The sequence below is a fragment of the Nannospalax galili genome, unplaced genomic scaffold (assembly GCF_000622305.1).
Source record: "Nannospalax galili isolate Female #2095 unplaced genomic scaffold, S.galili_v1.0 scaffold1145, whole genome shotgun sequence".
Taxonomy (NCBI): Eukaryota; Metazoa; Chordata; class Mammalia; order Rodentia; family Spalacidae; genus Nannospalax; species Nannospalax galili.
The window spans coordinates 109,941-134,491 of NW_008352265.1; the positions used below are offsets into that span (position 1 = coordinate 109,941).

Consider the following 24,551-nt stretch of genomic DNA (forward strand, 5'->3'; position numbering starts at 1 on the left):
TGCCCAGTTCTTGAGACCCCCTCCAAAGACCACCAAAGAGCTGACCCATGCAAACACACAAGGGGGTTTTTATTGTTACAAGCTTAAGCTTGGGCCCACTCTGTCACCAACCCAGAGGATCTCAGATGTGAGACCCCTTGCTTTGGGAGAGAGACCCCCTTGCTTTGGGAGACAGAGGTTTTATAGGTTTATTTCAGCAAGTTCAGCAAGTAGGGGGTCTCCAGCCTGGCAAGTATCTGATTGGTTGCAACCCAGTGCCAAACCATAAACTGCTGCCTTCAGGAAATCTGAAGAGACAGCTGGACTTTTAGTACTTTCCTGTCCCTGGTTAATTGACTGTTAGTGGGGGAGTTGTTTTCTATCTGTTCCAAGTATACTTTTTTTCTGTTTTTTCCTGAAACAGGGTTCAGGGCTAGGTCAGTCCCGCGGAGGTTTTATCCAAGATGGAGTCACTCAGGTCTCTCAACACCTGCCATTCTTGCGCATAGCTCACCCAAGCCTTGAAACGGGTGAACTTGGTATTTGTAAATATACATCAGCATACTTTTAAGTAAAAATGTCATTTACTGGCGCTGGAAAGATGTTTGGCGGCTAAGAGCACCGACTGTGCTCACAGAGTACGTGGTGCAGAGATGGGAACCGCTGCCAGCTTTGCCCACTCCAGCCCGCAGCACGATAAACCGATAGGACCAGCCCTGCCAGTAGAAGGCCTGGCAGGGCTTCAGAGAGGGGCGGGGCTTCGGAGAGGACCTGGCGGGCTGGGCCTGAGAGAGGTTGGGGGCAGGGCGTTTGATGGAGCGGATGGGACCTACGGGGAGGAGGAGCTTCGGAGAGTCGAAGCCTATGAGAGGTTGTGGGCGGGGCTTCAGAGAGGCGTGGGACCTATGGGGAGGAGGAGCGGAGACCGGAGGCGGGGCTTCGGAGAGTCGAAGCCTATGAGAGGTTGTGGGCGGGGCTTCAGAGAGGCCGCAGGCAAGGATTCAAAATAGCGGGCGGTGGAGTGGGCGGAGGCTTCGACCAGAGCGACGGGCGGGACTTCGCGTTGGGGAAGCGGGGCTACACGACGCATTTCGCATCAGCGTGTGCCTCTTCTCTTGCCGTAGAACGAACCGGAAGTTCCTCTGAGTCATACTTTGGGTTTCCGGAAGGGAGCCCCTACCATGTGGGAGCTGCTGTAGGACTTGCTGGCTGTCGCGTGCTGTCCGAATTCTGAGCCGAGAGTGAGGAGAAGCACAGGGCCGCTAGGTCTGTGTCTTTCCAGGTACCGAGCTTTTAGTACCCTCAAAGTCCTGCGCTCGGTTAAGCCGCCTGTCGCTTCCTGCGGACCTCCCTGCGCTTGTTCCTGAGCCCGTGAAGATGACGTCCTTAGCTCAGCAGCTGCAGCGCCTCGCCCTCCCGCAGACCGACCCCAGCCTCCTGTCCAGACAGGAAGTGGCCTCTCTGCTGTTTGACCCTAAGGAAGCTGCCACCGTCGACCGGGAGACCGCCTTCGCCATCGGTGACCCCTTAGGAAAACTTGGGGGCGTTTTGGGGGGTCCTTACTGAGCAGGTTGTTCTTGAGACGGGGTAGCCCCAGCTGGCCTGGAGCTCGCTATGTAGACCAGGCTGGCCCCGAACTCACTATGTAGACCAGGCTGGCCCTGAGCTCCCAGAGATTCGCCTGCCTCTGCCTCCCGAGTGCTGGGATGAAAGGCGTGTGGTTAGTGAGGCAGTCCTGTATGTTGAAGACTGATGTGTTTGAGAGTGTTACATACTGTGACACAGTTCAGACATGGGGGTAAAGAAGGCTAAGAAGATGACAGGTGGAGATGGCAGAGAAATGTTGAATGAAGCGGCTTTCTCCTAGGTCGCACGGGCCTGGAGGAGCTGCTTGGAATCGATCCTACCTTTGAGGCCTTCGAAGCACCGTTGTTCAGTCACCTGGCGAAAACCTTGGAGCGCAGTGTTCAGACCAAAGCCGTGAACCGACAGCTGGATGAAAACATTTCATCATTCCTTATCCACTTGTCTCCTTATTTCCTGCTGAAGCCAGCGCAGAAGTGTCTGGAATGGTTGATTCACAGGTACCTCCCGTGTTGGCACCTTAAAGATAGCTGCAGCATCTGCCAATTTAAAACTGACACTTTAGTTCCTGGCAGATGACGATAGTGTCTGGACAGCCATGGAAGGCTTTTCTGGCTGACAACCATCAGTAGCTTAGGTTCCAGGGCGTCCCATGCCCTCCTCTGGCTTCTGGGCACTGCAGAAAAAACATTCATATACGTAAAAATAAAACAAAAAATGAATGAAAAGGAAAAGTACATAGGACAATTTAGACAGACATGAGAGTGCTCACTTGGAGAGAATCAGGAAGCGCACTTGAAGAAAGAGCCAGATCCTGAAGGTTGGGGAGGGGTCAGTGAACCTGCCAGTTAATAAATCCATCTTAACATTCTTAGCATAGGAGACACACAGTTTTTTCAAGTTCATGTACAAATTTATGTGGTTGTAATTTGATAATCTTTCTACCCCAAGATGTGAATGTCGTTTAATTGGTCCTTTTGTCTTGGAGGTGTGATGGTAAGGAAGGCTCTAGAAGGTCACGGGTGTAGAGTCCAGCAGGTGTTACCTTGTTGGCCAGTTAGCTTTCTGTGGTTTGACAGTGGTGATCACACACTTTTGTTAAAATTGAAAGAAAATGATGAGGGTGTGAATTTTGATGCCGAATATTCATAATATTGTTACCTCAGCTTGACTGAGCCACCTTGTGTCAAACTTGAATGCAAAGTAGTGGGTCTGTTACTTATAGACTCTGCATCTTGGTTTGATTGATATTCATTGTAGGTATTTTTACCTACAATGGATTTGGACCTTTCAGGAAAAGAGCCTGTGAACTTTATATCAACTTGAATTGTTTCTTTTTTCCCCAGGTTCCATATCCATCTTTACAATCAGGATAGCCTCATTGCTTGTGTTCTGCCATACCATGAGACACGAATATTTGTGCGGGTGATACAGCTTCTAAAAATCAATAATCCAAAGCACAAATGGTTCTGGCTGTTTCCAGTTAAGGTGAGATTGTTAAATGACTGACATTCATTCATGTGCGTAAGTACTACAGTTTGGGATTGAGGGCTTTAATTTGCAAAACGTAAAGCCCTTGGTGCTCTTGATAGTCCATGTTTACCTATGCCATTTATTTCTTATCCTATTGAAATGATTACTAATAACACCTAGCACTTAATTACCAGATGTTAGCCTAGGCATTTTACAGCATGTTACCTTAGAGTCTCATAAAACTTTTTTTACAGGTGAGGACGTACTCAGAAAATTTAAACTGCTTGCTGGAGTTTACATAATTAAAGTGCGTTACGTGAATCCTGTACTATACACTGCTACTCAGCATTTTTAATTTTGGTATTAGAGTTGGTTAAAAAATATGGAGGGAATGGAAGTCTCAATACTTAGATTAATTAAAATGATAAGGATAACTTGAAGAGTATCAGAAAGTTACTAAAACTGAGTGAGTTGCCTGACCAGAAGGGCCTGGGAAGCTTTGTTTGCACAGAGAATAGCAGAAAGTAGGTATGCACTCTTAGCAGGAGGCTTACTGCCTGTTGAGCTGGTAACGGGGCGAGGAGGAAGGCTGAAGAGGATGAGGGTAGGCCAGTAGACCATAGGCCTATGCCAAGAGCTACCTTGACACTGAAGCTAGCAGTCAGGAGGAGGGACAGGGAAGGATGGGGAGCTTCGAATTCACAAGAAAATGTCAGAATTGGACATAAAGCGGTTAGACTAGAGTTTGAGACGCTAGCCCATGATGCAGAGCTCCTAGTCTATTTTTAGGATTTTTGTGAAGCAGGGACAGAGCCATATCATGGTTGTCTCGAAACCAAATTCCACCAGCAGACTTGCTAAGAATCTAAGAGTCGAGATTAAGTACATACCTAAAAAGTGGCACAGGTCAACATTTTATGCAGAATTCCTTGTCTTTCTAGAGTTTTTACAAGGTTATATATTAATCTCATCTGTATTGATGCAGTGCAGTTGGTGTGAAGATGTTGTTAGAGTAGACACTTGGAGTCGTGGCAGTCCACATGTCACTAACAGCTTGTTCTTTCCATTAACAACAGCAATCTGGAGCACCCTTAGCTCGAGGAACTTTGGTCACCCATTGCTACAAAGACCTTGGATTCATGGACTTTATTTGTAGTCTAGTGACCAAATCTGTGAAGGTGAGTGGTGTGTTTGACGAGTTGATGAGCCTGTGATCCCGTGAATGATGGCCTGCTTTGGAGGAAGGACCCTGCGCCTTCCCTAGAGCAGTGAGTCTTTGCAGGAGTTCCTATTGCTGATGGAGCTGCTCTTGGGTGTGAAAGAATAGAACCGTCTTTTCTCACCAAGGGTGTTTCTCTACGAAACAGTCTGTGCCTTGTCAAATTCCAGCTACAGTGATTACTAAACTATCTAAAAATGTTTGGTGATGGTTGTCAGGCAGTTCGTTCTTTGAGTTTTATTCAGTGCTGTATAACAGTAAGTCAGTAGGGCTTCAGAGCTGGGTGTGGTGGCACATTCCTTAATCCCAGTACTCCTGAGGCAAAGGCCATCCTGGTCTACATAGCCAATTCCAGACCAGTTATGGCTACAGGGAGACCCTGGCTCAAAAAACTAAAAAAGTGGGGCTGAAGAGATGACTCAGCCATTAAGAGCACCGACTGCTCCTGCAGAGGACCCGGGTTTGATTCCCAGCACCCATGTGGCAGCTGACAGCCATCCTGTAACTTCAGTTCCAGGGGATCTGATGCTCCCTTCTGACGTCTATGGACGTTGTATGACGGGTACACTTACATACGTGCATAAATGCATTCATACACATAACAATAATATTTAAAGATGAGGAAGAATGCTTCAGACTTTGTTCACTTGCCTGTGTGTCATGCTCTGTTGTGGCTGCAGGCCTTTGCTCAGCACCCAGGGAGCTCGGCGCGGTTGCGAGTGCTCTTCGCTTTCTACGGTTCCACTGTGGTGTCTGCTTTGGTGGCTGCTGAAGATCTGTTGGACAGCGTGGTCGCCAAGCTGTCTCCATACATCCAGAAGGTTGGTTGTGTTCATGACTCAAGCAGGTTCTGTTGCATGTAAGGGGTTGTCTTGTCTTTGAATTTCATGTAGAAATGCTTTTAAATTGGCAGCTTCAGATGGTTGATAAGATTCAGTCTGTAGGGCTGGTGAGACGGTGCCCTGGGTAAAGGTCTTGCTGCCAAGCCCGACAGGCTGCATTTCATCTCTAGGACCCACATGGAAGGAGCGTCCCAAGTCCCAAGGTTGTCTTCTGACCTCTACAAGATAAAAAAGACCTTTTTTCAGCCCGTAATTAGGTCTCTAAGAATAGGTGTTAGCTCTCTTATTGTGCTGTTGTCTCCCAGATCTATTTTCTTGTTATTTTGTTAATTTTTAATTATTATTATTATTTTGTTTTGGAGACAGGGTCTCCCTGTAGCTCCAACTGGCCTATAACTCACTATGGAGACCAGACTGGCCTTGATCTCATAGAGATCCACCTACCTCTGCCTCCTAAGTGCTGCAATTAAAGGTGTACACCACCACACCTGACCCAAAGTACAGTTTTTAATACTTTTCTTATTCCATATCCTGTGAGTGATGTGATTAAAGTCTGCCTTCCAAAGCCAGGAGCTTGCAGGTAAAACAGAGCTTGTTGCCTCCTCTTGGGATATATATGACATCTGATCTAGGAGGGTTTTCTGAGGCCACCACTCTTATCCACAGACTTCTCATTCCTGTGTTCACACAGTAAAGGGCGACACCTTGATTTTCCACTTCTGAAAACTGTCAGTGTAAATATGGTTTTATTGGTCTTTCTGACTTGCAACTTTTTTTTTTTTTTTTTTTTTTCTTTTTGAGACAGGGTCTGGGTCTCCCTGTAGCCCCAGCTGTCCTAGAACTCACTGTGTAGACCAGGCTGGCCTTGAATTCACAGAGATTCGCCTGCCTCTGCCTCCCGAGTGCTGGGATTAAAGGCATGTACCACCATACCTAGCTTTTTTTTTTCTGGACTTGCAACATATTTATTAGGTATTTTTTAAATTGTAAATTGCTTAATCTACTACATGTGTGTATGTTTGTGTATTTATGCACTACATACACTGGTGTGGGAGTCAGGGGACAGTTTGTGGGAATCTGTCTTGTCCTTCCACACGTGGGTCCAGGGATCAAACTCAGTTGTTAGGTTTGGCACCAGTGCCTTTACCTGCTGAGCTGTCTTGCCAGCCTTTAGGTATTTTTAGGTAGAGATAAGCTCTTGCTATGTAGCCCACGCTGGTCTTGCACTCATGATCCTCCTGCTTCAACCTCCTGAGTGCTGTAATGACTGGCTTAAATTGTAGTTTTTGGGTTTGGTGTACCGTGTGGTGTTTCGGTGAACACTGTATTTGACATTTAAATCAGGGCGAACCTTTGTCTCCTCAAACATTGACATTCTAATTTGTTGTAGTAAAGTAACATTTTAAGTAGAAAAAAATAATTCTATACTTTGCCACTTTCCTTATTTTAACAATCCCTAGGGATTGAAATCATCTTTACCAGATTACAGAGCTGCTACGTACATGATCATCTGTCAGATTTCTGTGAAAGTAAAGATGGAGCACAGCTTTGTGAACTCACTGGCGTCCCAGCTCATCAGAACATTGACCAAGGTTCCTTCTCAGGTCAAGGATGGATTGGGCTGTCTGATAATTCTCTTACAGCGGCAGAAGCCAGAGAGCCTTGGGAAAAAGTACGCATCATTGCGTGGTTGGAGGTGGTTTTGCATAGTTTTTTGTAAGGTGAGCCGCTTTTTAAATCGTTCCATACCTAATATGCTCTTGCTTCTTCAAAGGCCATTTCCTCACCTGTGCAGCGTTCCAGACCTCATAGCAGAACTTCACGACATGTCTGAGAGGTATGATGTCAGTCCTCTGCTGCGCTACATGCTTCCCCACCTGGTGGCCTCCATCGTTCAGCACGTGGCAGGTGTGTGGCTGGTGTTTTGGGTGTGGTTTTCACATCTGTGTTCTTGAGTAGGCTCTGCAGGAATGAAAGGATTTGGCCTACCAAACCTTTGCTGTCTAGATAGTTACTGATCTCCAATGATTAACACACACTAAATATCTCATTTGGCCGCCAAAAACATTTCTTTTCTGAGAGTCCTTAAACATTCAAGACCAAGGTTTTGTGCATAAAAACCCAGATTATGAGGAGAAGTGGTTCTTTGCAGTATTTCTCATTTCAGTGAGCACAGAAAAGGAAGAGATGTCTGGCCCGCTTTAGAGAATACTGAGAGAGTTCTAAAATTGTGTCAGTCTGCTGAGAAAAGCTTGGACAGCCGCGTCTTAGTTTAAAACTTGCATTTCAGGGACTAGCAAGACAGCCATGTGGGTAAAGGCACTTGCCTCGCAAGCCTGACAGCCTGAGTTCAGTGCTGGGAACCCATATAAGGTGGAAGGCAGAACAGAGTCCACGGAGTTGTTTTCTGATCTCCACATACACACTGGCGTGCACCCTCAAAAGCCTCATAGATATTTTTTCATTGTTTTAAAAAAAGAGAAAAAAAGCATTTGCCTTTCATGAAAATGACTAGCAGAGTGAAAATGTGTTTTTCCTACCCAGATTCATGGTGATGAGTTTTGGAGGCAGGTACTAGTGTCAGATTCCTGTTCACATGAAAGCTTGCCCTGCTCTCAGAGACCTGGGTTGTGGCCCACCTTCACCAATTTCGAGTGTGATCTGGGAAAAGACAGTGTGATTTTTGCACTTTTGTTTTATTGATACAAGCATGGTAATACTTGATGTAGTAGTTGATGAGTAGTTTTCTACTGTGAAAAATATGGCGAATATCAGGTGAAGGACGAAGGAGAGAGTCATGTATATAAACTGGCTTGAAAATTATAAATGACAGATTATATATTCCAAACTCGGTAAAAATGGGGCTGCAGAGGTGGCTCCGTGGTTAGAGCACTTGCTGCTTTTGCAGAGCACCTGGATTTGGTTCCCAGCACCCACATCAGGTGGATCACAGCTGCTTGTGACTCCAACTCCAGGAGAGCTAATGCCACCTGTCCTGTACAGACACCTGCTTGCTGTGATGCTGTAAACTCAAGCAGCCACACATGTACATGAATAAAACAATAAATCTTCTTTTAAAAAAGAAAATGGACTGGAGGGCTGGCCCAGAGGTTAAGAGCACTTACTGTTCGTCAAGCAGACCTGGATTTGGTTCTATAACTCCAATCCCAGGGAGTATGATGCCCTCTTCTGGCCTCCACAGACACCAGGTATACACATGCAATTACATACACATAGGCAAAACACTCAGACACATGGAATAAAAATAAAATTTTTGGCCAGGTGTGGTGGCACTTGCCTTTAATCCCAGCACTCGGGAGGCAGAGGCAGGCAGATCTCTGTGAGTTCGAGGCCAGCCTGGTCTACATAGTGAGTTCCAGGATAGCTAGGGCTACAGGGAGACCATGCCTCAAAAATAAATAAGATGCTAGATGGGTATCTATATTTAAATTATTCTTAGAAAGTTTTCCACTGTAAGTGAACTTAGTCATATGAGCATGCAGACTAAGCTTTTGTGTGTTACATGTGAAGGAGAAGAAACAGAAGGGATGGATGGTCAGATTTACCAGAGACTCCTAGAGGCCATACTTAGAAAAATACCACTGACAAACAACTTGGACCACCTGCTGGCTAGGTAAGATTTTTGTTTTTATTTTTTTAGTTCTTTGACACAAAATCTCTCTAGCCCCATCTGGCCTGGAACTCACTGTGCATACCAGGCTGGCCTTGATCTCACAAAGATCTGCCCGTCTCTGCCTCCCAAGCAGTGGGGCTAGAGGTGTGCACCACCATGCCTGGCTATTGGGATTGTTTTTGATTGGAATATTCATGGTTCTGTTTCCATTTCATGGTTGGTGAGTAGCTTTCCAGTTGGCTTTTAACTGTCTTGCTTTGAATCAGTTCATGAAGTACAGGTATGGAATCCAGTAATTGGCAGCATAAAAAGCAAAAGTAAATTTTTCTAGCTTGTTTTCAGTGCTTATAGAAGAAAATGGCAAGGTGATAGTGCAGCCAAATTTGAATTGGAGCCAAGTTTGCATGTGTTTATGGTTCTTTATTATAAATGTGCCATGATGGTTAAATAATAGCACATCAGAGCTGATAACTCAGTAAATGTTTCTCAGAATCTCTATGTTGAGGGTGGATAGGGAGTGAAGATCATTTCCTCCTTATCTCTGAAGATGCTCCCTTTTTCTTTCTGATTTAACAGGCAGCTCAGTAAGATGAATAGAGGGTAGGTGTTAGTCAACTTGGGGTGGGACCCGGCTGCCGCTGCCACAGTGTGCTCTGGAGGCCGGCCTTCCTGATCTGTTTCTGTCTGCTGTTCTGTGAAGTCAGGAAAGGCACTGCCTGGGTGCACATCGTTTGCCCAGAAACTGCGTTGAAAATTAAATGAGAGTGTGTGGAGGCTTGCTTGGCCCCATTCTGCCTGTTCTGACAAGAAAGGCTCAGTGTAGGGTTGACCTCACTGCATTTCATCAGACCTCGAGCAGGTTGGGTTTGTGAAGCTCTTAGCATACGGAGGGGCTGCGTGAGCCATGATCCAGATCTGCTGATATTTCTGCTTTCTCTTAAAGCCTTCTTTTTGAAGAATATATTTCATACAGTTCTCAGAAAGTTGAGGCCGACAAGGTGACTTTGCTGAATGAGGTGTTTCTTCCAGTCATCAGACTTTTAGAAAGCAAGTAAGTTGGTGTGTGCTCATGTTCGGTAGAGAAATAAATCGCAGGTTACATCTTAATTTAGTGAGTTGTAAATAGACTTTACTTTTTCCTTTTCAGGAAGAGACATTATATTTGGAATGAAATATATTTAAAATGTAAGGGGAAATAGGACTTGTGGAGGGTCTAGAGAATATAATTTTTTAATAGATGGTTTTGTTTTTAATGTTTTTTAAGCTTTTAAAAAATTTTTATTTATTATTTTTATTTTATGTGTATGCATGTATTGCCTGCATGTAGGTAAGTGCACCCATGTCGTGCAATGCCCGAGGAGGTCAGAAGAGGCTGTTGGATCCCTGGAACTACTAATTTTTATATTGAATTCCTTATGATCTGGGGGAGTTAATATAACCATTTTGGGTGCCAGGATTGGACCCAGAGTCTTATGTGTGCAAATCATATACACCACCACTGGGCTACACTTACTCTCTATAATGAATTTCTTTTAAAATACAATATACCTATTTTAATTTGAAACATGACTAGGCACCAAGTTGTATGGGGTTAGCTGAGTGCCACAAATCAAGTAGGACTTAATGTCACCTGCCCAAAAATCTCAGAGTGAGGAAGCTGAGTTGATCCCCACCCCAGGGATCCAAGAGAGTCGGAGAGCTGTGGGTCAAAGTGGCCTCAAGACCCCAAGGCCACTAGAAGGCAAGGTGTGGCAAGTGGGTCTGGGCACGGGGAACTGTCTCACCTTGCGAGTCAGCCGCCTCTTAATTTCTCGCTTCTCTTCTTGCTCCTCTTGTTCATTCCGAGCTGTAAGAAACAGTGAAGATGCTCTTGAGTTCTGTGTGCAGAGTCACTCATACTCAGGGCATCCTCTGAGCCTGAGGCAGGCTCTGGTCTAACACCTCAGCTTCAAAGGGGCAACAAGAGAGTACACAGGTTATGGACAGTTGTTAGCTGCCATGTGGGTGCTGGGATTCGAACCTGGGTCTTCTGCAAGAACAACCAGTGTTCTTAACTACTGAGCCATCTCTCCAGCCCCTTTAATGTTATTTTTAATTGAACATGTGTGTCTATGTGGGTGTGTGTATGGGTGTGCAGGTGTTGGATCCCAGGAGCTGGTTAGAGGTGATTTGAGCTGCCTCATGTGGGTGCTGGGAACTGAACTTGGGTCTTCTGCAAGAGCAGCAGTGCTCTTAACAGCTGAACTGTTTTTCCAGCTCCAGAGTGTTTTATTCTTATTGTGATAGAAACAAGCTTAATCAGCATTAACATTTATGTATACAGCATTTGTTAAAATTAAGTCTCACTGAGTAATTTTTAAAATTTTGTTTTATGTCTGTACTTGTGTGGTAAAATGGTATCAAAAATACTGAGCAAGCTGTAATTCTTCCAGATACCCCAGGACACTGGATGTTGTATTAGAGGAACACCTGAAAGAGATCACAGGGCTTAAAAAACAGGAGCTTTTCCACCAATTTATTTCTCTTTCTACAAGTGGAGGAAAGTATCAGGTACGTTGTCTCCAGTGCTGTTAAGGCAGTTAGGAGACTGGTATTATGGGTTGTCTGACAAGCTCCAGCCAGCCATTTTTCTCTCCTCTTCCCCCTTTGGAAAACTTCAGCGAGCTAAGGTTTCATACAGTTTGCCCAGTTTCTAGAAATACAGCTCCAGAGTGGGAATGAAATACCTGAGGGAAAGTGCAGTGACTTCAGGAGGACATTGGGAATTTCACCTATGTTGTCAGTCGGCAGTGATCCAGGTGCAGCTCATCCTGGGCTCACCACAGCGCTGAGCCCGCAGCCACATGCGGCTGTGCATTAGTTGCTTTCCTGTTGCTGTGATAAAATACTGTGACCAGGAGCAACATGAGGCGGCAGGTTTATTCTGGTTTACAGCTCCACGGGGTTAGAGGTCACCGTCACGGCTGAAGCAGGAATCTGAGAGATCACAGTGCCGTCCTCACAGAATGCAGAGAAAGAAGTGCAGATGGGCCAGGCCGTCAGCTTAGAGCCCCTGCTGTGTACTTTCTCCAACAAGGCTCCACCTAAAAGTTTCATAACTCCCCAGACCACACCACCATGTTAGCTTGCTCTCTGTTGCTGTGATAGAACACTAACCAAACCAACTTGGGGAGGAAGGGGTTTATGGCGTCTTACTCTTCCAAGCGGCACTCCATCACTGAGAGAAGCCAAGGCAGGGACCTGGGGGCGGGAACCTGAGGCAGAGCTGAAGCAGTCATGGTGGAATGCTTCTTGCTGGTGTGTGTTCAGCCTGCTTTCTTAGACAACTCAGGACCACCTGCCAGGGGTGGCACCACCATGCCCACATTAGGCTGGCCCTCCTACATTACTCAGTCAAGAAAATGTCTCTCGGACATGCCTGCAAGCCAGTCTGGTAAAGGAAATGCCCCAGTTGAGGTCCTCTCTTGACATGAGAACACATCATCATTAATCCATAACGTTTCCATTTCTTGTTTCCAAGGTCTTATGTTAATAATATAACAACATAAAACATAGTACAACTTTAAAAGTCCCACAGTCCATAAAAATTCCCATACTAAAAGCCGGGTTGTGGTGGTGCATGCCTTTAATCCGAGCACTTGGGTGGTCTCAAGAAGACCAAATAATAATAATAATAATAATAATAATTCCCATACTTTAAAAGCTCAGTGTCCCTTTAAAATAATTCGGAGTTTCTTTTTGGTCTTTTTGAGACAGGGTCTCCCTGTAGCCCCAGCTGGCCTGGAACTCATATGTAGACCAGGCTGGCCTCAAATTCAGAGATCCGCCTGTCTCTGCCTCCCGAGTGCTGTGATTAAAGGTGCATGCCACCATGCCCAGCCTAATCCATAGTTTCTTAACTGTGGGCTTCAGTAAAATAAAGTCACATGCTCCTTCTTTCGGTATCCTCTGGGCTCTAGGAGGTTGGGCAGCTCCACTTCTCTGGCTCTGCCATCCACAACACAGGCAGCTTGTCTTATAGGCTTGGGCTAGCTCCACATCACACCTGATGTCCTCGTCACCACACAGTCCTGGCATCTCTACTGCATCCTGAGGTCTTCACCACAGCTGAGGCTGCATGTTCACCAGTGGCCTTTCCTGACCACATGTGGTACCAAGCCTCAGATTCTCCCCATGACCCCTTCATGCCTTCAAAACCAGTACCACCTGGGAGACCCTTTCACATTCCCAAATCCAGCTCTAGCTCAAGATGTAGCCTTGGCCCCCTCTGTACTGTGTACTCTGAGGAAACACTTCCAGACTTCACCTCAGTGAGGCTGGTCTCAATCCCAGCTGATTTTTCAGCCCCAGCTGACTAGAATCTACTGTCCCAGGAAAACAAAGGTTTTACTCCCACAGATTCTTAATCCAAAATACCACAAACAGCCCTGATACTCTGCTTCCCTTGGGACTTCACAAGGCAGGCCTCCACCATTTTTTTCTCTCAGTGCTATCATCCAGGTTCTCATAGAACAGAACACTTACATTCCAAGCACTCAGTGGCTCTTCCATCCCAAAGTTCCAGATGCTTCCACAGTCCTGAAGCAGTGTGGCAAAGCCCTCAGAGCTGCGCCCCACTTGTGGTTCCTTCTCTGTCCTAGTTTGCTTTCTGGATAGCTGTGACACAACACTGACCAAAAGCAGCTTGAGGAGGAGAGGGCTCATTTCACCTCAGCTCATAGTCCATCACGGCAGCTCTGGGCAGGATCCTGGAGGCAGGAGCTGGAGCACAGACCATAGGAGCGCTGCTTACTGGCTGCTCCCCTGGCCTGTGCTCAGCCTGCTTTCTTATACAACCCGGGTCCACCTGCCCAGGGGTGGCACCACCCACAGTGGGCTGGGCCTCCCACATCACTCAACAATCAAGAAGATGCCTCAGACATGGCTACAGGCCAGTCCAAGAGAAGAAATCCCTAATTGAGGCTTCCTGTTCCCAAGTGTGTCAAGTTGAAACAAAAGCTTCCAGCACAACCACCAACCAAAGATCAACATGGGTTTAAATATGTGAGCCCAGAGGGCACATTCCTCATTCAGACCACTATAGGTAGTTTAAACAGTTGACTAAAGTAGATCATGATCATGATAAATCTTAAGAAAGTTTTATGATGATCCAAGCCAAAATGTTTATACTGGAAATTGGGTGATTAAGCAGAAGATCTTACATAATTTTTTTTTTTTAAGTACCAAGAGATACTTTTTCCTGAAATCAGACTATCAGCTTTAATGGTACATTTCCAAGTCTGCGGTTGGTCAGGGCTGTCCTGTGGTTTCATGTGTCAGGTGTTGTCCTGGTTGCAGCATCTCTGTTATTATCTGAGCTGCATTCTGTCATCAGTGAGGTGCTGGATCAGAACCTCTAGGCTGGGGTAACATGACTATGAAAAGTGACAGTACTCAGAGCATCACTGCACCAGCCGAACCCAGGCCTCATCCACATAAACACATGCAGCACACCATGGTCAACCCTGCTGTGTTCGTGTGCTGTAACTCATACAGTGTTCTGCAGGTGATTTTGTTTTAAAGTTCAATGGTTTGTAACTGTATGTTTTCATTTTTTTGTGTCATATGCTGCTCAGATTAAGTGCAATCATTCAATAATTTTCTTGGACTTACAGTTTTTAGAGGATTCTGATACATCTTTGATGCTCAGTTTGAACCACCCACTGGCTCCTGTGAGACTTCTGGCCATTAATCACTTGAAAAAAGTCATGAAAACATCAAAGGTTTGTGCCCGATGCCTTCACTTATGACTGCTTTCCCTTAATGATAAGTAGTCTTGATTCTAGAACAAGAAATTGAAGTTACCACCAAGAATTGATATAATTACAGATAAGTTGGAGGGTTTTTTATGGTTTTAAAAAATATCTGCCTTGTTGCTGGGTCAGGTTAGTCCCAGCACTTGGCAGGCAGAGGCAAGCCGATCGCTGTGAAATGAGGGCCAGCCTGGTCTACATAGTGAGTTCCAGGCCAGCTGGGGCTATAGGGAGACCCTGTCTCAAAACACAAACAATAACCACATCAAAATCTGCCTTATTGAGTTTTAAAATTTTTATACTTTTAGTTTATGTGTTCTCTATTTTAAGGAGCTATAGTTAATTTCAAAAGTTTCAGCACTTACTGTGTGTGCACATGCGTGTGCTCACACAGGTCAGAGGACAACTTGTGGAAGTAGGTTGTCCCCTTCCACCATATAGGTCATTGAGATTGGGTTCACATCAGGCTTTGTTGAAAGTGCTTTTACCCTTGGCCATCCCAACAGCCTGTCGTCTCCCTCTGGGCTCTCTGTTTTAACAAGGTCATCTTCATACAGAAGTGGCATTTGGATTTGACATGTTTTATATGCTCAGTAAAACTCTACGAAGTTTGTAACAAACCATCAATCCATGAAGGCCCATTGGAGGTGATCTGGTCCTGGTATGTTGAGCTCTTCCAGGGCTGAGCTAGATTTTCTCACTGGTGTTCCGGAGTGCTTGTCACAGAGCCTTCCTTTCCAACATGGGTCCTTTTGAGCTTTGTAACAACAGCTTAATTAATTTGCATTTTTTTCTTGTTCAGGAGGGCATCGATGAGTCTTTCATAAAAGAAGCTGTTTTAACCCGATTAAGCGATGACAATTTAGATGTTGCTTTCTCAGCGCTGAGTGCATTCGAGGTGAGTGCATGGTGGTTCTGCGGTCTTGGAGGTCTGCTTTGTGAACGTTTTCTTGCTGTTCTCACACGATCCTTGTTCCTGGGCAAGAGTTTGCTCGGAAACGAGTTCATTGAGAGCAGTGCTAAGTCTGGTGTGGGATTCTCAGAACATAGACTGCACAGCGTGATGCATAAGGAAGCTCTACTAGAGGGAATGTGCCATGTGAGCGTTCCAGCAGCAGCTGTCCCTGGGCCACGGGGCACTCTGAAGTCATGCTGGGATGATCTGGAGGAATTCTTCACGATTTTACCACTTTCAGGACGGACAGACCTTACATATTTGGAGCAAGTAAATACTTACTCACAATTTCTCCCCCTCCAGACTTTCCAGCAACACTTCAGTGCAGAAGTGACCGTTTCAAATCTTCTGAATCTCTTTCAAAGAGCGGAACTGTCGAAGAATAAAGGATGGTATGTGCTCTTCTCTCCTTTCACACTCTTGTGAACCTGCAGTTTTGTGTCCAGTTCACAGTGTCCTTTTTCACTTTTCTGACCAATTCATTTACTGGCTTTTTGGTCATGGGAGTAGAACAATCTTTTTTTTAATCGTTAGATTTTATTTATTTCTTTGAGAGTGCGTGTGTGTGTGTCCATGAGCATGTGTGCCACAACACGTGTGGACGTCCAAGGACAACTTTGGGGAGTTGGTCGTCTTCTGCCTTTATATCAGTGGTGGACTTAGACTTGGGTTGGTAGGCTTCTGCAGGCAACACCTTTACCTACTGCGCCATCTCAGGAGCATCGGTATAGAAAGGATCCTAATGTAGTGTTCCCCTGAACTGTAAAGCTAGTCTATGTGTGTTTATGGCATTAATGCTGTTTTCTATCTTTGGACTTTTTAAAAATAAAATGTAAAATATATTATGTAATATGCAATATTAAATTTTGAGGTGGGAGGTTTTCTAGTTTTCCGCTTATTACTTTGTAATGAAAACCAAATATGACTAAAGTTCAAAAGCATGTGATGTGTTCCGTAGAGAATTTGTGATGAGCTATGGTCATTTCATTTAGGCTCCTGCAGGAAAGAGTGACAGCTCTGGAGAGCACACTCTGCCTGTAGTTCAGCTCCTCGCACACAGACAGCATTTTGATCCATCAGATGGGGTGTGCTCTTTTTAATGCCTGACCCGAGACAGCCATTGAGACAGCCAGTGTGTATTCTGTGTGTGCACCCATGTTGCACTGTGTCGGTGTGGGCGACAGAGGACGGCCTGTGGGAGTTGGTTCTCTCCTTTACCCTGTGGCTCCTGGGCATTGAACAGAGGTGGTCAGGCTTGGTGGCACCTGCCAGCTGAGCCATCTCTCCTGCGAGTCCTAGCGATTGGGAATCAAAGTGGTGTGTGGTATCTGTGAGCAGGATTTTGGTTAGAGCAGGCTATTGCCAGTTGAGCTGAAACAATGTTGTGATGATTTTGCTGACGTGAAGTTTACACATCTCAACCCATGTGCTTGCATGTCTTCTAGGTACAGGGTGCTGGAACTGGCAGCAAATGTATTGATTAAAGAAGAGACACTGGGTGAAAGTGACCAGTTGTCAAATCAGGTGGTTGTACAATTGCTGCCCTTTATGGTCATTACTAACGATGACATGGACTCTCTTGACATGAAGCTTGCTATACATTTATCAAAGTCAGGAATCTGTTCTCTGCATTTTCTATTAAGAGGCTGGAAAGAGGGTGAGACCATCAGTTTGGGGGTTTGTTGGTTGGTTATTTGTTTCAATATTTTTGTGTGTGTGAATGTGTTGCCTACATGTATGTTAGTGCACCCATGTCATTGCAAAGCCTACGGAGGTCAGAAGAGGGCCTCAGTTCCCCTGGAACTGGCGTTACAGACTTGTTAACTGCCATGTGGGTGCTGGGAACTGTACCCGGGTCCTCTGCAAGAGCAGCCGGTGCTCTTAACTACTGAGCATCTCTCCAGACCCTTATTTGTTTTTGTTATTATAACAACTTGGATTTAAAAATTTTTTTATTTATTTTTATTATGTGTATGCATATATTGCCTGCATGTATGTAAGTGTGCCCATACCATGCAATGCCTGTGGAAGACAGAGGAGGCTGTTGGGGTCCCTGGAACTAGAGTTATAGACAGTTGTTAGCTGCCATGTGGGTGCTGGCATTCAAACCCGGGTCTTCTATAAGAACAGTTAATGTTCTTAACCGCTGAGCCATCTTTCCAGCCCCTGTTTGTTTGATTTTTTTTCTTTTTAAGAAAAAATAAGTATACATTTTAAAAAGAAGGTAAGTCTATTGAAAATATGCTGTTTTTGATATTTGAAGTTATATTTGTTATATATCAGCATGATTCTTAAGTTTTGCTAAAATAAAAAGTCTACAATGACAAGGAAGCTGACTCATTGACACATTCAGAATTGGATAAAATAAAAAGCAAGCCTTTGAAGAGAAATAGTGAAATTTTTACCTAAATTTGTTACTTTGCCTAATTCTTTATCTGGATGTCAGAGACATATAAATTTGAGGCCTGTCTGCACTCACATTTCTTACAGCTCTTGAAAATGTGATTAAAAGCAGGAAGTCTGGAAAACTAACTGGTATAGCAAATCAGAAGATGATTGAGTTGCTGGCTGGCAATATAAGTTCAGGAGAACCCTCTTCAGCGCTGAAGATGGTAAGTGTATCATCCCCGTGCCCTGGACATTCCTTCTTGGGTTGCCAGACGCCCAGTTCTCTGTTAGAAAATATATTTTCTCATTCTTGAACACTGTGTTTTGCTTTAGGCAAGTACAGTGGTAATTTTGTGTTGTCTTTTGGGGGTAAGGCTGAGGTACATGAGCCCAGGCTGGCCTGGAGCTCATGATCTTTCTGCCTTGAACTCCTAAATGCTGGGCTAATTTGACATATTCTGCAGATTATTTGAAGTCAGAATTGTATATCACTTTTTAGACTAGTGAGAATACTTTGCTCTTAAATCTTTTTTTTCCTATTTAAAATGGTAAAGTCTTTTTGTTAAAATAGCAGCATGTAATTAAAAGAAGAGAAAAGTACTTATGTAAATAAACCAATTTGGCCTATATAGTGAATTCTGGGCCAGCTGGGGCTTCAGGGAGACCCTGTCTCAAAAAGACAAAAAAATAAATAAAAGGAAAAATTAGCTGGGCATGGTGGCACATGCCTGTAATCCCAGCACTTGGGAGGTAGAGGCAGGCCATCCTGATCTACATAGTGAGTTCAGGTCAGCTGGGACTACAGGGAGACCCTGTCTCAAAAAGACAAAAAATAAATAAAAAGTAAAATTATGTTCATTAATAATTTCTGAGACTTTAAAAGAATTGTTTAGTAATCAATGCTTAGTGCTTTTTAAAAAGGCTTTCTGTTTGTCACTTACTTTATAAGTAAGACGTGGTACCAAGAGAGGCCTGAGGTAGAAAAGCTTGTGTCATGAAATCAGACCAACCAGTAACGGGGGTGTGCTTCTCTCTCAAGGTGGAAGATTTAATAAGTGCCGGGGAAAAGGAGTCCTACACCCTGCAGCAGAAAGTGACGTTCCATGTGATCATGTCTGTGCTCATCTCCTGCTGTTCATCCCTCAGAGAGACTCATTTTCCATCCACTGTAAGAGTGTTCAGTTTGCTACAGAAGAAAGTAGAGAAGCTCAAGACCATCATGACTGCAGTGGTACGTTTGGTGTCCAAGGAGAGTGGACACTGAGTAAGACCATAGCCTGTTGTAGCAACCGCAGCCCAGAAGCCTAGCGGTGCTCTCTGGGAGTAGTGGCTTCCCATGTATGTAAGTGCCATACATGAGGATGAGGTGACAAGGCTGGAAGGCTTTATGTCATGGCCCCACCCTTTACTGGCTCATTACTGCAGTTGCACTTAAATGCCTCAGTAAGGACAGACTTGCCTTCTGTACTGGTGCTTGAACAAAATAGGACTTTGTTCTAGTATTTGCTAAAAGATCTTGTATATTGAAATATCCAAATTTTTTTGTTGTTTGTATGTGTGTGTGTGTGTGTGTGTGTGTGTACTGCCTGCATGTGTGTAATCTGTGTTACACACTGCCCACGAAGGTCAGAAAAGGGCGTCAGATCCCCTGGAACTGGAATTACAGACAGTTGTTAGCTACCATGTGGGTGCTGAGAATTGAACCCAGTTCCTCTGCAAGAATAGCCAGTGCTCTTAACCACTGAGCCATCTCTCCAGGCCCAAGATCTTGTATATTTAAAACTGTGTAATACTCAATGGCAGGGCATGGTGGCACATGCCTTTAATCCTAGCAATTGGGAGCATAGGCAGGTGGATCTTTGTGGGTTTGAGGCCAGCTTGGTCTACATAATGAGTTCCAGGCCAGCTGGGGCTACGGGGAGACCCTGTCTCAAAAAGCCAAAAAAAAAAAAAAAACAACAACAACAAAAAAAAACGTGTAAAACTCTAATTAGATACAGATACTGTATTAGTCATTTTTCTGTTGCAATAGAAACACTAACCAAAGCAACTTATAGCAGGAAGAGTTTATTTGAACTCACAGTTCCAGGGGAGTTAACAGTCCACCATAGCAGGGAGGCATACTTGAGACCTGGCAAGGCTTAAGAACTCTCTAAGCCCACCCCAGTGCTGTGCTCCCTCCCGCATGGCCACATCTTCTTTTTTGGAAGGGGTCTTTTTAAGACAGGGTCTCCCTATAGCCCCAGCTGTCCTGGAACTCACTATGTAGACCAGGCTGGCCTCAAACTCAGAGATCCGCCTGCGCCTGCCTCCCTCCCAAGTGCTGGGATTGAAGGTGTGTGCCACCACGCCCGGCATGGCCATACCTTCTAAGACCTCCCAAAACAGTGCCACCAACTGGGGACAAAATATCCGAATATTTGGGGCCTATGGGGGACATTTTCATTCAAACCACTACAGATATGGACGTCCTGATCTGCTTTTGTCTCTGACAGCATTACTAAAGGACGTTTCAGCAGTCTACCTTTGTACCTGATACCCCATTTGAAGGTAACGAGCTTACTTACTGTCTGCCCTGTGCAGCAGCATTTTGCTTTTTTGTCATGTGGCATCAGAGGGCTGTTTGTGAATTCCATCTTCACGTTTACTTGTACTCAGCATTTTAATACACTCTAGTCATAGCCATTGTTAGCTGAGATTGTGTGAGTTTAAAGTGCATCTTCATACATTAAGAAGTGATACAAGCCAGGCATGGTGGCACACCTTTGATCCCAGCACCTGGGAGGCAGAGGCAGGCGGATCTCTGTGAGCTCAAGGCCAGCCTGGTCTATACATATCGAGTTCCAGGCCAGCTGAGGCTACAGGGAAACCCTGTGTCAAAAAAAAAAAAAAAAAAAAGTCAGCTTTTTCTTACTCTTTGTCATAGAATTTAAGTGAGTAGGGTTTTTAGGAATAGTGTCTTAAGGTAAAGTATAAAGTCATGTTTAGCATATTGGAGTATTTTGTTTATTTGTTTGATTTTTGAGACAGGGTCTTAACTCTGAAACCCAGGTAGACATGGAGCTCACTGTGTAGCCCAGGCTGACTTGAAACTCAGTAGTAATCTACCTCAGCCTCTCAAGTGCTAGGATTAAAGGCATGAGCCACCATGCCTAGCTCTTGTGGCTTTTCTCTTTTAAAAAAGTTGGTTTTGCCGGGCATGGTTGCGCATGCCTTTAATCCCAACACTAGGGAGGAAGAGGCAGGCAGATCTCTCTGAGTTCAAGGCCAGCCTGGTCTACATAGTGAGTTCCAGGACAGCTGGGGCTATAGGGAGACCCTGTCTCAAAAAGACCCCCCACCAAAAAAGGTGTTTTTTTGTTGTTTTCTTTTTAATTACATTAGTTATGTGTGTGTGGGTATGAGCGTACATGCATGTATGTGCCACGTATGAGTATGGAGGTCAGAGGACAGCTTTTAGGACTTGATTCTCTCCCTGCACCAGGTAGGTCTAGGGGGCGGAACTGAGGTTAGCAGATGGAGTGGCGGGGCCATCTCACTGACCCTCTTGTACGTTTTCTTGTGAACAATAATAGAGCTCTCTTAAAATCTGTATGAAAGGGATTGGGGGATGGCTCAGTTGATAAAGTACTTGTTGCATTAGCATCTGGACCCAAGTTGAATCTTCAGCACCCATATAAAATAGCCAGGTGCGGTATTGTGCACCTGTAATCCCAGGACCAGGGAGATAGACTAAGGCCAGCCATTGTAGCTGGATCAGCGAGCTCCAGGCTCGGTAAGAGACCGTCTGAAAGGTACACCACTGCCCCCCCCCCACACACACACAATAGCTGTATGAAATTCTTAGTCCACTCCCTCCCAGAATATGCATATAGACAGATTTTGTAGTTCCTCAGAGCAACCCCTGAGTCTGTTAGAGTTCATCCTAAGAAGCCACGTTCAGAACTACTTTGAGGGTGAGCTAGTTTTTGTCTCCTTTACTCTTGCAGGAGATCCCCTCAGAATGGCATCTGGAACTGATGTTGGACCGAAGTTTGCCAGAGGAGTTGTGGGTGCATTACATAGAGCAGCTCCACAGCGCCCAGAGGGTTGCTGTGGAGGACTCTGTTTTACTTGTGTTTTCCCTCAAATGTTTTATTTTTGCACTGAAGGCTCCAAAATCTTTTCCTAAAGGTAAGGCACAATTGTGAATCTTTATCTGTGATATTCCTCAAAACTGAATTTTTTTTTGAAACGGGGTTTCTCTGTAGCCCCAGTTTTCTGTGGTATGTAGACCAGGCTGGCCTCAATCTCACAGAGATCTGCGTGCCTCTGCCTCCTGAGTGCTGGTACTAACGGCATGCGCCACCGCATCTGGCCTCAAGATGAGAGTTGGGAAGTTGTCGAGCATTCTAAGTAGGCTTACCCGTAGCTCTGTCTCCATGGCCCGCAGGTGCTACGTGGTGGGATCCCGAGCAGATGGAGGAGGACAGCAGACACTACCTGTTCTTGCTCATTGGGCTCTTTGAGCTTCTCCTTGGGGGCTCCGAGGCCATGCATTTCAGGGTTCTGATGAGACTTATCATAAAGGTACTTGACTTGCCCCTGTAGGTTTTTTCTTTCATTTATTAAATAGCCTCCAAGTGTAGGCATTTTATGTCTGCAGTTCTAATAATTACCACTTTGCAGTGGTAAAGAGCATGCCCTGCTGAGCACAGCCCTTTACAGCAACTGTAATCCCAGCACCATGCCGTGCACTGAGCAGAGGGGCACCACTACCTCCCTGCTATGGGCCATCATGTGTAAGAATCCCAGCAGCCTGCCTGGCTTTTAAATACCCCACACAGGCGAAAATGTGACTGAATGTTCAAAGATACTATACAGAAGCTGTGGTCGTGAGGTGGCTTACCCCGTGCTGCTGGGTTCTCCCCTCTGCCCCCCTCCACAGCCGTCGTTGTTGCTCACTGCTTCACAGACCCACTCTCGCCTTGCTTTTCAGTTAGTGCCCTGTCTCTCTGTTCAGTGTTTTCAAGTGCAAGGTTCTAGGTAGGATTCTAATATCACTCTTCATTAGCATCCTTCCTAGTTGGTAAAACCAAGTATTGAAGTAGTGATTAGACAAGCACATTTCATTAAATTACTGGTGTCTTATAACTAATTGTACATTAGTGAAAAGATTTGAGACTTGTTTTAGTAAGACACACACTTTTCTTTCTACTTTCTTTTGATTAGGTACATCTAGAGGATGTTCTTGCGTTATTCAAGTTCTTTTCTGTCTTGTGGACCTATGGCTCTAGCCTCTCGAACCCACTTAACTGCAGTGTGAAGTCAGAGCTGCAGACACAAGCTCTTTACATAGGCTCTGTGATGCTTTCTTCTCAGAACATGCAGTGGAAACAGAAACTCGTGTCTACTGCATCTCCAGGTATTATAAGTCATACTGAATTTTTAAATTATTGTTATAGGCATCTCCCCATATGCATGTGTAGAGTTTTACCTTTTACTCCACTGTACAGAGATAACATTTAAGATAGCTGTCTGTGGGTGGGTAAGATGGTTCAGAGAGTAAAAGGTACTTGGTGCCAAACCTTATAATGACCTGAGTTTGATCGCCAGGACTTGTATGGTGGAAGGAGAGAACTGACCCCTGCTAGTTGTCTTCTGACCTCCACATATGTTCCGTGGAACACACACAGGCCCAGAAAACAAATAAAAATGTAATAAAAAAAAATTTTTTTTTTTTTGGTCTTTTTGAGACAGGGTCTCCCTGTAGCCCCATCTGTCCTGGAATTCACTATGTAGACCAGGCTGGCCTTGAACTCACAGAGATCCACCTGCCTCTGCCTCACGAGTGTTGGGATTAAAGGCATGCACCACCATGCCCAGCCTATGTAATAAAAATTTTAAGAAGAAAAGATAGTTGTCTATTTAAGCCTATAGACTTTCCAGAAGACATATATATTTTGTTTAGAAATAAGTGGGGGGGAGGTGCTGCAAAGATGGTTCAGCCATTAAGAGCTCTGGCTCTCTTGCAGAGAACCCAGCTTTGATTCCCAGCACTCACAAGGCTAACAACTGTCTGTAACTCCAGTTGCAGGGAATCCAACACCCTCTTCTGACCTTTTTCAAGCTTTGCACAACACAGGTGCACCTGCCTACATGCAGGCAATATACTCATACACATAAAAGTAAAATAATAAAAATAAATTTTAAAAAGTATTTTAGTTTTCTGGTTTGGCAGTATAGGGATCTTCTGTCCTTTAACATCTAAGGTAGTGACCCCTAAATAGTATATGTCCCTGTTTATAAATAGCAGGGCCAAAGAACTTAACTTCTCACACGCCTTTAGTCCCAGCATTCAGGAGCCAGAGGCAGGCAGATCTCTGTGAGTCCGAGGCCAGCCTTGTCTACATAGCGAGTTCCAGGCCAGCTGGGGCTACGGGGAGACACTGTCTCAAAAAGACAAAAAAGAAAAACATTCCAAGAAACTTTCCTTAAATTACATGGATTTGAAATATTTTAAATTCTAGAACCTGACTTTTAAACCTGGTGACCTTTGAATTTGCTTTAGGATTTGTTTTTTTGTTTTTGTTTTTTGGGGGGGTTTGGGGTTTTTTGTTTGTTTGTTTGGTTTTTTTTTTTTTTTTTGGACAATGTCTCCCTATAGTCCCAACTGGTTTGAAAAGCTTTGTAGACTAGGCCGGCC

At 44.8% G+C, this 24,551-nt stretch overlaps 1 protein-coding gene across 1 annotated transcript in view; it reads left to right on the forward strand.

Annotated features, from left to right (window-relative positions):
- The first annotated feature begins 1,147 nt into the window (after nt 1-1,147).
- Nucleotides 1,148-24,551, forward strand: part of Heatr1 (HEAT repeat containing 1) — a 49,060-nt gene continuing 25,656 nt past the window's right edge. The window contains exons 1-19 of the mRNA XM_008849088.2: nt 1,148-1,498; nt 1,847-2,063; nt 2,910-3,051; nt 4,113-4,214; nt 4,936-5,076; nt 6,558-6,769; nt 6,872-7,005; nt 8,629-8,731; nt 9,675-9,782; nt 11,164-11,281; nt 14,386-14,493; nt 15,326-15,421; nt 15,782-15,870; nt 16,924-17,135; nt 17,969-18,090; nt 18,906-19,097; nt 21,856-22,039; nt 22,299-22,435; nt 23,078-23,270. Coding sequence (XP_008847310.1) covers nt 1,357-1,498; nt 1,847-2,063; nt 2,910-3,051; nt 4,113-4,214; nt 4,936-5,076; nt 6,558-6,769; nt 6,872-7,005; nt 8,629-8,731; nt 9,675-9,782; nt 11,164-11,281; nt 14,386-14,493; nt 15,326-15,421; nt 15,782-15,870; nt 16,924-17,135; nt 17,969-18,090; nt 18,906-19,097; nt 21,856-22,039; nt 22,299-22,435; nt 23,078-23,270 — 2,752 coding nt within the window. The 5' untranslated portion in view covers nt 1,148-1,356. The remainder of the gene's footprint in view (nt 1,499-1,846; nt 2,064-2,909; nt 3,052-4,112; nt 4,215-4,935; nt 5,077-6,557; nt 6,770-6,871; nt 7,006-8,628; nt 8,732-9,674; nt 9,783-11,163; nt 11,282-14,385; nt 14,494-15,325; nt 15,422-15,781; nt 15,871-16,923; nt 17,136-17,968; nt 18,091-18,905; nt 19,098-21,855; nt 22,040-22,298; nt 22,436-23,077; nt 23,271-24,551) is intronic.